General features: G+C 42.3%; 1 protein-coding gene across 1 annotated transcript in view; it reads right to left on the bottom strand.

The window, feature by feature from the left end:
- LOC133564599 (ankyrin repeat domain-containing protein 13B-like) overlaps positions 1 to 13,802 on the bottom strand; it is a 128,215-nt gene that overhangs the window by 104,222 nt on the left and 10,191 nt on the right. The window contains exon 2 of the mRNA XM_061919012.1: positions 9,841 to 10,270. Coding sequence (XP_061774996.1) covers positions 9,841 to 9,948 — 108 coding nt within the window. The 5' untranslated portion in view covers positions 9,949 to 10,270. The remainder of the gene's footprint in view (positions 1 to 9,840; positions 10,271 to 13,802) is intronic.

The raw sequence follows: 13,802 nt of genomic DNA, 5'->3' as shown, positions 1-13,802 counted from the left end.
GCACGACTGAACTTTGCAGAAAAAGACATGATCCTAGCAATGGAAAAAGCCCAATTAGAAGCACGAATGATGAAACTGTCCCTCGAAAGAGACGCAGCTGTAGCTGAAGCGGAGGCTGAGGCCCTAGAAGCAGCACTCAGCATGGATGGCAGTGTGCGAAGTAGCAGGAAGTTCCGACTTCAACAGATTCCCTGTGACCCTCTAGAGCGGACCAGAGAATATGTCACTGATCAGTCAAAAGAACATTCTTTCTGTAGCATTAGAAGAATACGCTCAGGATGGTGCTCGTAAGCGAGGCACACAATCCAACGCCCCTCTTCACCCCTTCATCCAGGACAGTGTTGGTCAGCTACACACACATTCAACCCCCGGCACTGCATCCATATCCTCATTTTCCATCTCAAAATGAAAGCAGCCATCTATGTTTAGACCCAGCACCAAGTAACTATCACCATACTCTCCAGTCCATAGCAGTACAGAGGCCAGCTGCTTCCAACATCACACCAACAGCAGCAAGTAGAGTAACTGTAAATCAGCCACAACCCTCTATGACCACGCCTCTACCCTTCAAGAATACTCAAGGTTATCATAACCAACAAGGATCAATTAAAAATGGTTTTCAGTATCCAGACACGTCCAATAACACTCCTCATAATGCTCATCATGACAGATCAGATATGAATGATGTTATCATATATTTTGCTCGACGTGAACTGGTTACTACATGTATGACCCAATTCAACGATCAGCCGGAGAGTTACAGTGCTTGGCAACAATCCTTTCAAAACGCAGTAAAAGGACTTCATCTAACATGCAGCGAAGAAATGGATTTGCTGGTCAAGTGGCTTGGGAAAGAGTCAGGAGAACATGCAAAACGTATTCGAGCTGTCAATGCTAGCCAACCTCAAAGAGGACTTCAGATGATATGGGACAGACTGGACGCATGCTACGGAGCCCCTGAAGTAGTCGAAGAGGCACTTTTCCAACGCATCGGCAACTTCCCCAAAATCACCTACAAGGACTATGCAAAACTTCATGAGCTCAGTGACCTTCTTATGGAACTGCAGGCGGCCAAGACAGATGGAACTCTTCCCGGCCTTCACTACCTCGACACAGCCAGAGGAATAAGTCCTCTTGTCCAGAAGTTGCCCTCTAGTCTGCAAGGGAAATGGCTGTCTGTTGGGTCCAATTACAAAGAACACTTTCGAGTCTCATTCCCTCCTTTTGAAGTATTTGTGGACTTTATTTTCCATCAGGCTAAAATCAGAAATTACCCTAGTTTCAACATTACTGTTCAAGCTGACTTTGCAAAGACAGACAAGACCTTTAGAACAACCAAACCAAAGAAATATCAGTCCACAAGATGGATGTCTCTCCTACAGAACACAGTGCTGAAGCTGAGAACCCCGAACGTCAGTGCCCAATTCATAAAAAACCCCACCTTCTGAGGAAATGTCGAGCTTTCCGAGATAAACCCATAGAAGAAAGGAAAGAATTCCTCAGAGAACACAAGATATGCTTTAAATGTTGCACGTCTTCAAAACACATGGCTAGAGACTGCAAGTATACAGCCACATGCACTGAATGTGGGAGTGACAAACATAACTCTGCTCTCCATCCAGGACCAGCACCACAGACAGAGGAGACATACCCCTCTTCAAAGCATGGCGGGGAGCCAACATTTTCAGAAGTTGCCAGCAGCTGCACTACAGTCTGTGGTGGTGATCAAAGTGACAGATCATGCTCTAAAATATGTTTGGTTAGAATCTATCCCGTCAACCGTCAAGAAAAGGCAATAAAGGTCTACGCTATCATTGACGAACACAGCAACAGATCCTTGGCCAGGTCTGAGTTCTTCGACACCTTCAAAGTCCAAGGATCCCCCTCTCCATACTCTCTGCGAACGTGTTCGGGAGTAACAGAAACCATGGGTAGAAGAGCTACAGGTTACCAGATCGAATCCATGGACGGGAAAGTCAGTCTTCCTCTACCAAGTCTGGTTGAATGCAACGACATCCCTGACAACAGATCAGCGATCCCAACTCCCAATGCTGCATCTAATCACCTCCACCTGAAGTCTATTGCTCAATTCATCCCAGAGCTCGAACAGAGAACACCCATTCTGCTTCTCCTAGGCCGAGACATTATCGCAGCTCACAAAGTTCGCAAACAGTTGAACGGCCCTCGAGATGCTCCTTATGCACAGAAACTCGACCTGGGGTGGGTGATAGTTGGTAATGTCTGCTTGGGAGGTGTGCACAAGCCAGACAGTGCAAATGCCTTCTATACCCAGGCAACAGAACGGAAACGCCCCTCCATCTTTCAACCATGCCCAAACATCCTGCAGGTGAAAGAGAGGTGCAGTCAGTTTCAGTACAAAGACTATCCTAAGACACAGACAACTGGGATTCTTACATGCAGTCGAGAAGCTGAAGAGTTGGGCTCCACAGTGTTTCAGCAGACAAGGGATGATGACAAAGTCGCTCCATCAATTGAGGACATTTCTTTCTTGAAAATCATGAGAGACAATTTAAAGAAAGATAAAAACAACAGCTGGGTAGCTCCGCTGCCTTTCAAGTCACTAAGGCGTCGTCTCCCCGATAACAAAGTACAGGCCTTAAATCGACTTTCATCACTGACACGGAGTCTTGAAAGGAAGCCTGCATTAAGACAACATTTTCTCACCTTCATGGAAAATATGTTTCAGAAAAATAATGCAGAAGTAGCACCTCCTCTGAAGGGAGGCGAAGAGCGCTGGTATCTTCCAACCTTTGGTGTGTATCACCCGAAGAAGCCTGGAAACATTCGCATTGTGTTTGACTCAAGTGCTCAGCATGGAGGAGTGTCATTAAACAATGTCTTGTTGACTGGGCCCGACCTCAACAACAGCCTGTTTGGGGTACTTCTCAGGTTCCGCAAAGAAGCTGTAGCAGTAACAGCGGACATTGAACAGATGTTCTACTGCTTCCTCGTCAGGGAAGAGGACCGTAACTTCTTGAGGTTCCTGTGGTTCCGGGATAATGACCCATCCAAAGACATTATTGACTACCGCATGAGGGTCCACGTCTTCGGCAACAGCCCCTCACCCGCAGTGGCTATCTACTGTCTCCGGAAGAGCACAGAGTTTGGAGACCCTGACGTCAAACAGTTCGTCAATCGGGACTTTTACGTGGACGACGGCTTGAAATCCTTCTCTTCTGTAGAAGCAGCAGTGGACCTACTCAAGAGAACGCAAGACACTATCTCAGCATCAAACTTGCGATTGCATAAAATTGCCTCAAACAGGAGAGAAGTAATGGAGGCCTTCCCATCCCGTGATCACGCCAGCGACTTCATAGATCTGGATCTTGGTGCTGATGATCTTCCAATGCAACGCAGTCTCGGCCTCAACTGGGATTTGATGTCCGACACCTTCATCTTCAAGGTGGGCAATGAAGAGAAACCCTTCACCCGCCGAGGCATCCTGTCTACTGTTAATGGCATCTACGATCCTCTTGGATTTATCGCCCCAGTCCCTATTCAAGGCAAATCCATCTTACGAGAGCTTACAAGAGATCACGGCGACTGGGACTCTCCCCTCCCACAAGACATGAAAAAGACATGCTTCACATGGCGATCCTCTCTAGAAGATCTGGGAAGTCTCCAGGTACCTCGGACATATGCAGAACCTTCTCTGGCAGGAATGTTGCGACGAGAGCTATGTGTCTTTTGTGACGCCTCTACAAAGGCAATCGCTGCTGTAGCCTATCTCAGGTGAACAGATACAGAGGGTACCATCCATGTAGGGTTTGCTATGGGAAAGGCTAAGTTGGCCCCCCTTAACGAACATACGGTGCCGAGGCTTGAGCTTTGCGCAGCTGTCCTTGCTGTAGAACTGGCAGAGCTCATCACCTCAGAGATCGAAACACAACTGGATGAGACCATCTTTTACAGCGACAGTAAGGTAGTACTCGGTTACATCAAGAATGAGACCAGACGCTTCTACGTGTACGTCAGCAACCGAGTACTAAGGATAAGAAGGTCTTCTCGCCCTGAACAGTGGCAACATGTGCCAACAGAACTCAACCCGGCAGATATCGCTACAAGGTCCGTTACAGCTGCACATCTCACAGATACCAGCTGGCTGTGTGGACCCCTATTTCCGAAAGAGCAATTGAAAAAACAGTCTGAAGAAGACAACTTTGAGCTAGTTGACCCTTCATCAGATCCAGACATCCGTCCGCTAGTCTCAACAATGAGCACGACCATGTCAAGCAGACTACTTGGATCTCAACGCTTCTCCAAGTTTTCAAGTTGGAAATCGTTGACCCATGCAGTCGGTCACCTTATCCATATTGCTCGCCGCTTCCAGAGGAACCCTGCAACCAAAGACAATGTTTGCAAAGACTCCCATTTTGGTCACGCGGCGATCTCTACAAACGAACTCATACAGTCTGAGCAAATCATCATCTGCACTGTTCAACGGGAGATCTACGCTGATGAGTACACCTGTCTGTAGAAGGAGGAAAGTATTTCTAAAGACAGCCCCCTCAAAGCCCTCGATCCTTTCATTGATAATGACGGTGTTCTGAGAGTTGGAGGTCGTATCAAAGAAGCTCAACTTCAGCAACAAGAGAAAACCCCCATCATTAATCCCGGCAGTCATCATGTAGCAATACTCTTGATCCGACACCATCATGAGAAAACTCAACATCAAGGGGGACTGTTCACCGAGGGTGCCATACGCAGTGCCGGATTCTGGATTGTTGGTGGAAAAAGACGGGTGAGCAGTGTGATTCATGCATGTGTCGTATGTCGTAAACTACGAGGCCCCCATCAGACACAGAAGATGGCCAACCTTCCGGAAGATCGCCTCTCTACTGAACCTCCATTCACAAATGTTGGTTTGGATGTGTTTGGACCTTGGGCTGTGTCTTCACGACGTACAAGAGGTGGCTTCGCTCAGAGTAAACGGTGGGCAGTGTTATTTACCTGCATGAGTGTTCGAGCTGTCCACATTGAGGTAATAGAATCTCTAGACACGTCAAGCTTCACCAACGCTCTTCGCCGTTTCCTTGCTGTTAGGGGCCCTGTGAAGCTTATTCGTTCAGACCGAGGAACTAACTTTGTCAGCGCGTGCAAAGAGCTGAAGATCTCCTCAAACATCATTAATGCTTCGGTCGAGAAGTATCTCTTGGATCAAGGATGTGAATGGAAGTTCAACGCTCCTCATGCCTCTCATATGGGTGGTTCATGGGAGAGGATGATTGGAGTAGCACGAAGGATTCTGGACTCCATGTTTCTCCAGCTAGGAGTTTCACGACTCACTCACAAAGCACTCACTACACTGATGGCAGAGGTTGCTGCAATCATTAATGCTAGACCTCTGATCCCAGTGTCTACTGACCCGGACGACCCCCTCATCCTTACTCCAGCAACCCTCCTCACCCAAAAAGTGAGTCTTCCTTCTGCCCCAGTCGGTGATTGGATCAAAGACCTTCACAAGTCCCAGTGGCGCCAAGTCCAACATCTCGCCCAAACTTTCTGGAATAGATGGAAGAGACAATACCTTGCATCACTTCAACCACGGAGAAAGTGGACGGCCTCCACCCCAGACCTTCAGCTTGGGAGTATTGTCCTTCTCAAAGACAACCAGCTTTCAAGAAACGAGTGGCCTGTGGGCTTCATTACTCAAGTCTTTCCAAGCAAAGATGGTAAGGTGCGGCAAGTGGAGATCAAGGTCTACAGGAAAGATGGGACTAAACTTTTCCTGCGTCCCGTTTCTGAGACAGTCCTCCTTCTTGCTCCTGATAAGGAACAATAAGAGCTGTATGGACATTTAGGTGGTGACATTTGATAATGCCAGGCGGGGAGTGTTCTGCCTCAGTTATTAAGATTACTCTATTTAGTGTGTGTTTATTGCCAAGTCATTTCAATTGGTTCTGCTAAGTGAGCTGTACCTATAAGAAACGCGTAGGTAGGTTACGTGTTTAGACTCCGGAAGCATTTCAAACTGGTGCGCACAACTCCACTTCACTCCTCGTGTTTCTCAGCAAACAACTATTACATCTTATGCTGTTCGTGGCATCGTTGTTTCACTATCCTGCCTTCGTGTACAAGTGTGCTTAAGGAAGGCAGGATAATGCACATCAATGAAGGAGATAAAGAAAAAATGAAGGATTGAATGAAAAGGAGCTTGAGAGGTGCTGCAAAGAAGAATGGGCGAAACTGCTCAAAGATAGGTGTGTCAAGCTTGTGGCATCGTACTCAAAAGGAATTGAGGCTGTATTTGCAGCCACAAGCGCATTATCAAAGTATTGAGAAAAAGCTGTGAATACTGAAGTACATGTTGTTGTTTTTTTTGTTTTTTTTAATAAATTTGCAAAATATATATATATTTTTTTTTTACATTGTCATTATTGGACATGGAATAAGGCTGTAACACAACAAAATGTGGAAAAAGTGAAAAACTGTGAATACTTTCCGGACGCATTGTAAATCTTAAATGTATTACTTTAATAATACAAAACTCAAAACTGCGCTTTCCTTACACAGTCCAAAAACTTGCATTTTAGGTTAATTCAAAACTTTAAACTACCTATGATTGACTGGTGACTGATGAACCATAGTGGTAAAAGAATAATGAATGAATAAATGTGTGCGTGTATGTATTAGACAACGCCTACCGCCCGAATGCAGCTGAGATAGGCTCCAGCGACCCTCCGCGACCCCAAAAGGGACAAGCGGTAGAAAATGGATGGATGGGATGGTGTATGTATTAGGAGTAGGGAAAATTTTTAAATATGGTATCAATATTTCTAACTAGCGTATTTTTGTGGAAAATACAGTATATACAATTGTTTTTAATGTCTTAAATATCAAGTTTTTTCCTTCTTTTTATAAAAATTGAGCTGACTTCTGTATCTCCCTGTACTTCTACCTCGCTGTTTAGCGTTGAGAAAGGCAGTACAAGAAGGCAGCTGGGAATTAGAAGGCTTTTTTTTACATTTAAGTTGCAAGAAACTTGATACAATGCAATGAATGGAAATGGATCATTTGAATTACATTGTTATTTGATTGTTTGTCCAATCAAGTATCACTGTCACCTAGTATACATAGTCTAGTATACGACTTGTATTTTAAGCTGCATTTTAAATGTATCAGTAAACTATGGAGAATATTGTAATGTATCACAATATCGTAATACCGCAAACTCAAGCAATTAGATACGTACCGTGAAGTCTTTGTAAACACCCTCCAAAGCAGATGTTCTCAAATGGGGGTACGTGTACCCCTGGGGGTACTTGAAGGTATGCCAAGGCGTACGTGAGATTTTTTTTTAAATATTCTAAAAAATATCAACAATTCAAAAATATTTTATAAATATATGTATTGAATAATACTTCAACCAAATATGAATGTAAGTTCATAAACAGTGAAAAAAAATATAACTATGCAATATTCAGTATTGACAACTAGATTTTTTGTGAACATGTTCCATAAATATTGATGTTAAAGATTTCTTTTTTTGTGAAGAAATGTTTAGAATTAAGTTCATGAATCCAGATGGATCTCTATTATAATCCCCAAAGCTGGCACTTTAAGTTGATGATTACTTCTATGTGTAGAAATCTTTATTTATAATGTAATCACTTGTTTATTTTTCAACAAGTTTTTTGTTATTTTTATATCTTTTTTTCCAAATAGTTTGAGAAAGACCACTACAAATGAGCAATATTTTGCACTGTTATACAATTTAATGAATCACAAACTGATGACATAGTGTTGTATTTTACTTCTTTATCTTTTTTTTTCAACCAAAAATGCTTTGCTCTGATTAGGGGGTACTTGAATTAAAAACTGTTCACAGGGGGTACATCACTGAAAAAAGGTTGAGAACCACTACCTCTAAAGTATGTATCGGTCATAATCTACCCCATCCCGGCCCATTGTCATCACTTCACAAATATACAGAGCAAATATGTTTTTGGAGGTTTTTTATGGCCTTTTTAAAAGCATTTAGGGTTAAAAAAAAAAAAAAAAGAAAGCTAAAAGTGTGCGTTGTGTGTAAGTGTTCAGTTCAGTTTGTGTTCACTTCGAATATGCATACGATACAATGTAATGCATCACACAATTCCGGTTGATTAATTTCAGCACATCCAAAAAAGGAGTAGGAAGAAACGAGTTTATTTAATTCTACCCCTTTTTATACCATAGCAATTTTATCCAATTTCCTTGTTCTCTGTAACAGAACAGGCAACAAATAAATAATAAATAAATAATATACCATAGTAAGCAAACACATATTATATACAAAAATAATCTTTGTCGCAATAAAAAAAACAAAATCAAGATGTTCATCATATCTCTTGTTGTGTGTACTATGTGAACACTTGTAGTTTGAACATTCTCTTAAACTGAATCATACTGTTGCTTTGTTTGATTTCTTAGGTTAATCTATCCATATTTTTTTTTTTTTTAGAATTTGTTGAAAGGACTAGTTGGTACAATCCCTGGGGACCGTGCATGGCAGGGGCGTCCTCTTCCCTGAGCCAGGCTTGCACCTGACCGCATAATTCCACATACAGGTATGCTAAAGGTTTTAAGAGTTCTACGAGCATAAAAATGTTTTAAATAAGATTTTCCTCTAAGGTTATATTTCTACTCTTTTGTTGAGAAGAATTGTTGTACAGTGTACAGCAGGGGTAGGGAACCTATGGCTCTTGAGCCAGATGTGGCTCATTTGATGACTGCATCTGGCTCTCAGATACATCTTAGCAGACATTGCTTAACACGATAAGTAATGAATAATTCCGCTGGTAATCACAGTGTTAAAAATAACGTTCAAAATATAAAACATTCTCATGCATTTTAATCCATCCATTCGTTTTTCTACCACACCTGTTCAAGAAGTCGCATTTAGGGTAAGAAGTATTTTATTTATTATGGCTTAGCTTCAGAATAACAATGTCATTAAAACGAATAAGAGACTTACTATACTCTAAAAATGTTGGTCGTACTTAAAAATGCTCACATTTAGTTGTATTCAGTGTTATAAAAATATAATATGGCTCTCACGGAAATACATTTTAATGTATTTGGCTTTCATGGCTCTCTCAGCCAAAAAAGTTCCCGACCCCTAGTGTACAGTGTAGGCAAGTAGGAGCATTGTGGTGCCTTGAAAAATATAACCTGCAAAGCATCTCTTATATAGTAACACTTAACGTTGTGTTTAGTTTTTTTGTGTGTTTTTTTTAAACCCCACTGCATTCACACACAGGCTTTTGCATTCTATGTGATTCACTCAGTCTCACACAGTCTTTTTTCTTTTTTTTTTAAATGAGTGACTGCTCAACATGCTTGCTGGCATCCTCCAATATTTTTATCCTTTTCTATAACTGTACGCCCACATGCTACAGCAGCTGCATTGTGTCGGCCACTCATAACTGGTAAAAGAAAACAAACAAAACAAAAAAAAGATCCTGGTTATGAGTTGAGGGTGCAATGCTGCTGCAAACATAAATGGACACTGCATCATCATCACCACTGGACCTCCACGGTCATTTATAATTTCCTCACAACTCCTCACTACAACTTCAAATATAACAAGACTAATGTGCATTATTATATTTGAAGCATGCATACCAATATTAACAAGTGTGCAGCTTATACCATAGTATTAAAACACTACTATTATTATATAAAATAAAGTGTTTGGTAATCAGCCTTTAAAAACTCCCCCCATGGCTCCAATGCATGCACGGCCAAAAACACGCCATGAATCTATTTGTATGACTTAGATGCGATTTTAAAGGCTATATATATAAATATTTACATACAGTATTGAAATATTTGTTTTACCTGCTCGTTGGCTGCCAGCTCCTTCTCCAGTTGTCGGTGCTTGTTGTGCCACACCAGATAGTGCACAGGATAGCGACTCTTCTCCGGAGTTTTCTTAGCAGAAATCATCGTCGTTCATAGTTTGCTCTCCTCCTCCGTCTTCAGTGTGGATGCTAAGGACACTTTTGTTGGAGACGCTGGCTGTGCAATCAGGCGTGCATCGTCCCTTGGCGCCGACGTCCGTGCACGACAACGTGGGCTCGCCCTGCTTTGGGTGAGAAATAGCAGAACCTGATGATGCTGCTTTTCTTTTGCTGGCTAAATTTGAGTGCACGTTGGTTTCTTCGCTACCTTTTTTTTTTCTTCTTCCCTCCCCCTGCCGCCGACTCTAGTGAAGCATCTATCCTCCTCTTCCTCCTCCCATCCGCCTGCTGACTGATGCGCTGACAAGCTGCAAGCAAATGTGTTCACACTGAGGCAATCCGCTCCGAGTCGATGCTGCGATTAAACGCATGTCTGAAATTAGCTGCGTAATTGATGAGCAAACACCCAGATTCCAACTCTTAAGATGGCTAAATTCATGTGTACCACTAATTCATGAGAGAAATGTTGGGAAATTAAGTGTAAATGCTGTAAAACTCTACCTGGAATGGGCAGTAATGCAGTTTCCCCACCTAGTGTTCAACACATGGCCAGTGTTGTCACTCCTTTTTTACTTGAAATGTTTCAAGATCAATTGAATGATTTTGCCTTTAACTTGTTGAACGGATTTAGGGGCGTAGCATCAATGCTGCACGGGCCCCCCATAAGACTCTTAACCCTTGGGGGTCTCCCAAATGTGGTCAATGATAAGTCCCGGGGACCTGAAAGGGTTTCAGCCATAAAAGTATTAAAAGTAAGTCATTAATCGATTGATCGACAGACAGACAGATAGATAAATAGACAGATAGATAGATAGATAGATAGATAGATAGATAGATAGATGGATAGATGGATAGATGGATAGATGGATAGATAGATAGATAGATAGATAGATGGATAAATAGATAGATAGATAGATAGATACATAGATGGATTGATAGATAGATAGAGTAGGGCAAAAAAGTATTTAGTCAGCCACCGATTGTGCAAGTTCTCCCACTTAAAATGATGACAGAGGTCTGTAATTTTCATCATAGGTACACTTCAACTGTTAGAGACAGAATGTGGAAAAAAAATCCAGGAATTCACATTGTATGAATTTTCAAGAATTTATTTGGAAATTATGGTGGAAAATAAGTATTTTGTCAACCATTCAGAGCTCCCACTGATGAAAGGAGGTTTTGGCTCAAAATCTCCCGATACATGGCCCCATTCATTTTTTCCTTTACACGGATCAATCGTCCTGTCCCCTTAGCAGAAAAGCAGCCCCAAAGCATGATGTTTCCACCCCCATGCTTCACAATAGGTTTGGTGTTCTTGGGATCCAACTCAGTATTCTTCTTCCTCTAAACACGACGAGTTGAGTTTATACCAACTCGTTGGCGGCATGGCGTATTGGGTAGAGCGGCCGGCCAGAAGCCTGAGGGTTGCAGGTTTGCTTCCCTCCTATTGAGATCCAAATCGCTGTCGTTGTGTCCTTGGGCAGGACACTTCACCCTTTGCCCCCGGTGCCGCTCACACTGGTGAATGAATGACGAATGAATGATTGGTGGTGGTCGGAGGGGCCGTAGGCGCAAACTGGCAGCCACGCTTCCGTCAGTCTACCCCAGGGCAGTTGTGGCTACTAGCTTACCACCACCAGCTGTGAATGAAGTTGAGTCCCACTTCTCTGTGAGCGCTTTGAGTGTTTAGAAAAGCGCGATATAAATCTAAGTTATTATTATTATTACTAAAATGGATACATGGATGATACAGCAGAGGATTGGGAGAATGTCATGTGGTCAGATGAAACCAAAATAGAACTTTTTGCTATAAACTGAACTCGTCGTGTTTGGAGGAAGAAGTTGCATCCCAAGAACACCACACCTACTGTGAAGCATGGGGGTGGAAACATCGTGCTTCGGGGCTATTTTTCTGCTAAGGGGACAGGACGATTGATTCGTGTTAAGGAAAGAATGAATGGGGCCATGTATCGTGAGATTTTGAGCCAAAACTTCTTTCCATCAGTGAGAGCTTTGAATGGTTGACCAAATACTTATTTTCCACCATAATTTACAAATAAATTCTTTAAAATTCCTACAATGTGAATTCCTGAATTTTTTTTTTCACATTCCGTCTCTCACAGTTGAAATGTACCTATGATGAAAATTACAGACCTCCGCCATCATTTTAAGTGGGAGAACTTGCACAATCGGTGGCTGACTAAATACTTTTTTGCCCCACTGTAGATAGATAGATAGATATAGCCACACAACTCACCAACACCGTCCTGTTTGTTGAGTGAGGACTCGACAGAACAAACGGAAACACAGCGTCTGCAGCTTCTCAATATTTAGATGGATAAATGTCCGTTGTTTGGGCGTATTGGCTAACCTGACTCTCGCCAGATCCTTGTAGTTCGGCAAACTCCACACAAGGATCTGGGATCGAGGGCAATGCAAACTCCTTCAAGATAGCAACAAATAATGAACCAATCAGGATCGCCGGGCGGGATATCATGGATGTGACCTAGCGCCAAATGGACTGATTGATTCAAACAACAATGGCGGCACGCCGCGAGGAGTCGTGTGCTGACATTGATTTTGCTATTGCAACAGTTTTGTCGAATCTATTGCTGCTTTGTTTCAGTAAAACTTCTCTAACTTTTCGCTCTGTCGTTATCAGTGTTGGGACTAACGCGATAGTGTAACGCCATTATTTTTGGCGGTAACTAGTAGTCTAACGCGTTATTTTTTTTAATTCAGTAACTTATTTTACGTTATTTTTTATATAGTATTGGCTAGAAACTGACAAGATCTCAGAGTGTTTTATTGGAGAGCTGTGCTGTCGTCCTTCTGATTCTTCCTGTGTCACAAGAAGCATGCTGTGTGTGTGTGTGTGTGTGTGTGTGTGTGTGAGGGGGGGGGGGTCAATGTGTTTACTAACAACAAGACATCATTGCGTAGCCGAAGCCGAGTTTCTTAACATGGAGATATTGTCACAACTTTTTTTTTTGTCGAGCACAAAGAAAAGAACATTTTAGTTAGATGTAAGTTGTGTCTTGGATAAAAGATCCCATTTACTGCCCAAAACAGCTAATCAAATCTGCTGAAATAGCTACAAAAGCAACATACTTCGACAAAGCTAGTAAAGAGAGACACAGACTCCGATGCCAGTTCACCGGCTGGATTTTAACGGAGGGACTGCTAGCCAGGACAACATTGATAGAGCCATTGCAGCGTATGTGCTAGAATACATGCAGGCTATTTCTACAGTGGAGTCACCCACTTTCAGGCAGATAATTAGTATGATATCGGGCATCAAACAGCAAATGGCACGGAGAACATTTTCCAAGTACATGTACACAGTGGACAGTGAGTACATAAACATGGAAAGCGAGCTAAAGAAGACACTCAAAACTCTGCCTCGGCTCATTACTCAGGACTGAAGGTACACACAGTCTGTCAATTCTGTTAGATACTCTTTCATTCTAGACTTCTAGAGTGTTTGATTATCACATCACTCTAAATGTATAGACTATAAAGTTAACAAAAATAAAGACGGATCCTAGTGGGCCAGGCCAATCTTTCCTTTTCTCTAAACTAAAACTGGGGAAATACGTAGAGTGTTCTAGGCTTCACTGAAGACATGATTTTATTTCACAATTCCTTGAGAGAAAAAAAAATATGTGTGCTGTATATAGTGACATGTATATAGTGACATGACATATAATCATGTCATGTGTGCCTTCTTTGGGTGAAGCCAGGTTTACAACTATGTTGTTATTATGCTGTTTGTTACTTATGTATGTTTTGTTACAGCTATTTAAAACAGTTTTGTCAATTTGTTCTGGCCTGAAATAA

This window comes from Nerophis ophidion, linkage group LG13, assembly GCF_033978795.1.
Source record: "Nerophis ophidion isolate RoL-2023_Sa linkage group LG13, RoL_Noph_v1.0, whole genome shotgun sequence".
In the NCBI taxonomy this organism is placed as follows: domain Eukaryota; kingdom Metazoa; phylum Chordata; class Actinopteri; order Syngnathiformes; family Syngnathidae; genus Nerophis; species Nerophis ophidion.
The sequence above is the reverse complement of the archived record's forward strand: the minus strand, read 5'-3'. Positions and strand labels throughout refer to the sequence as shown.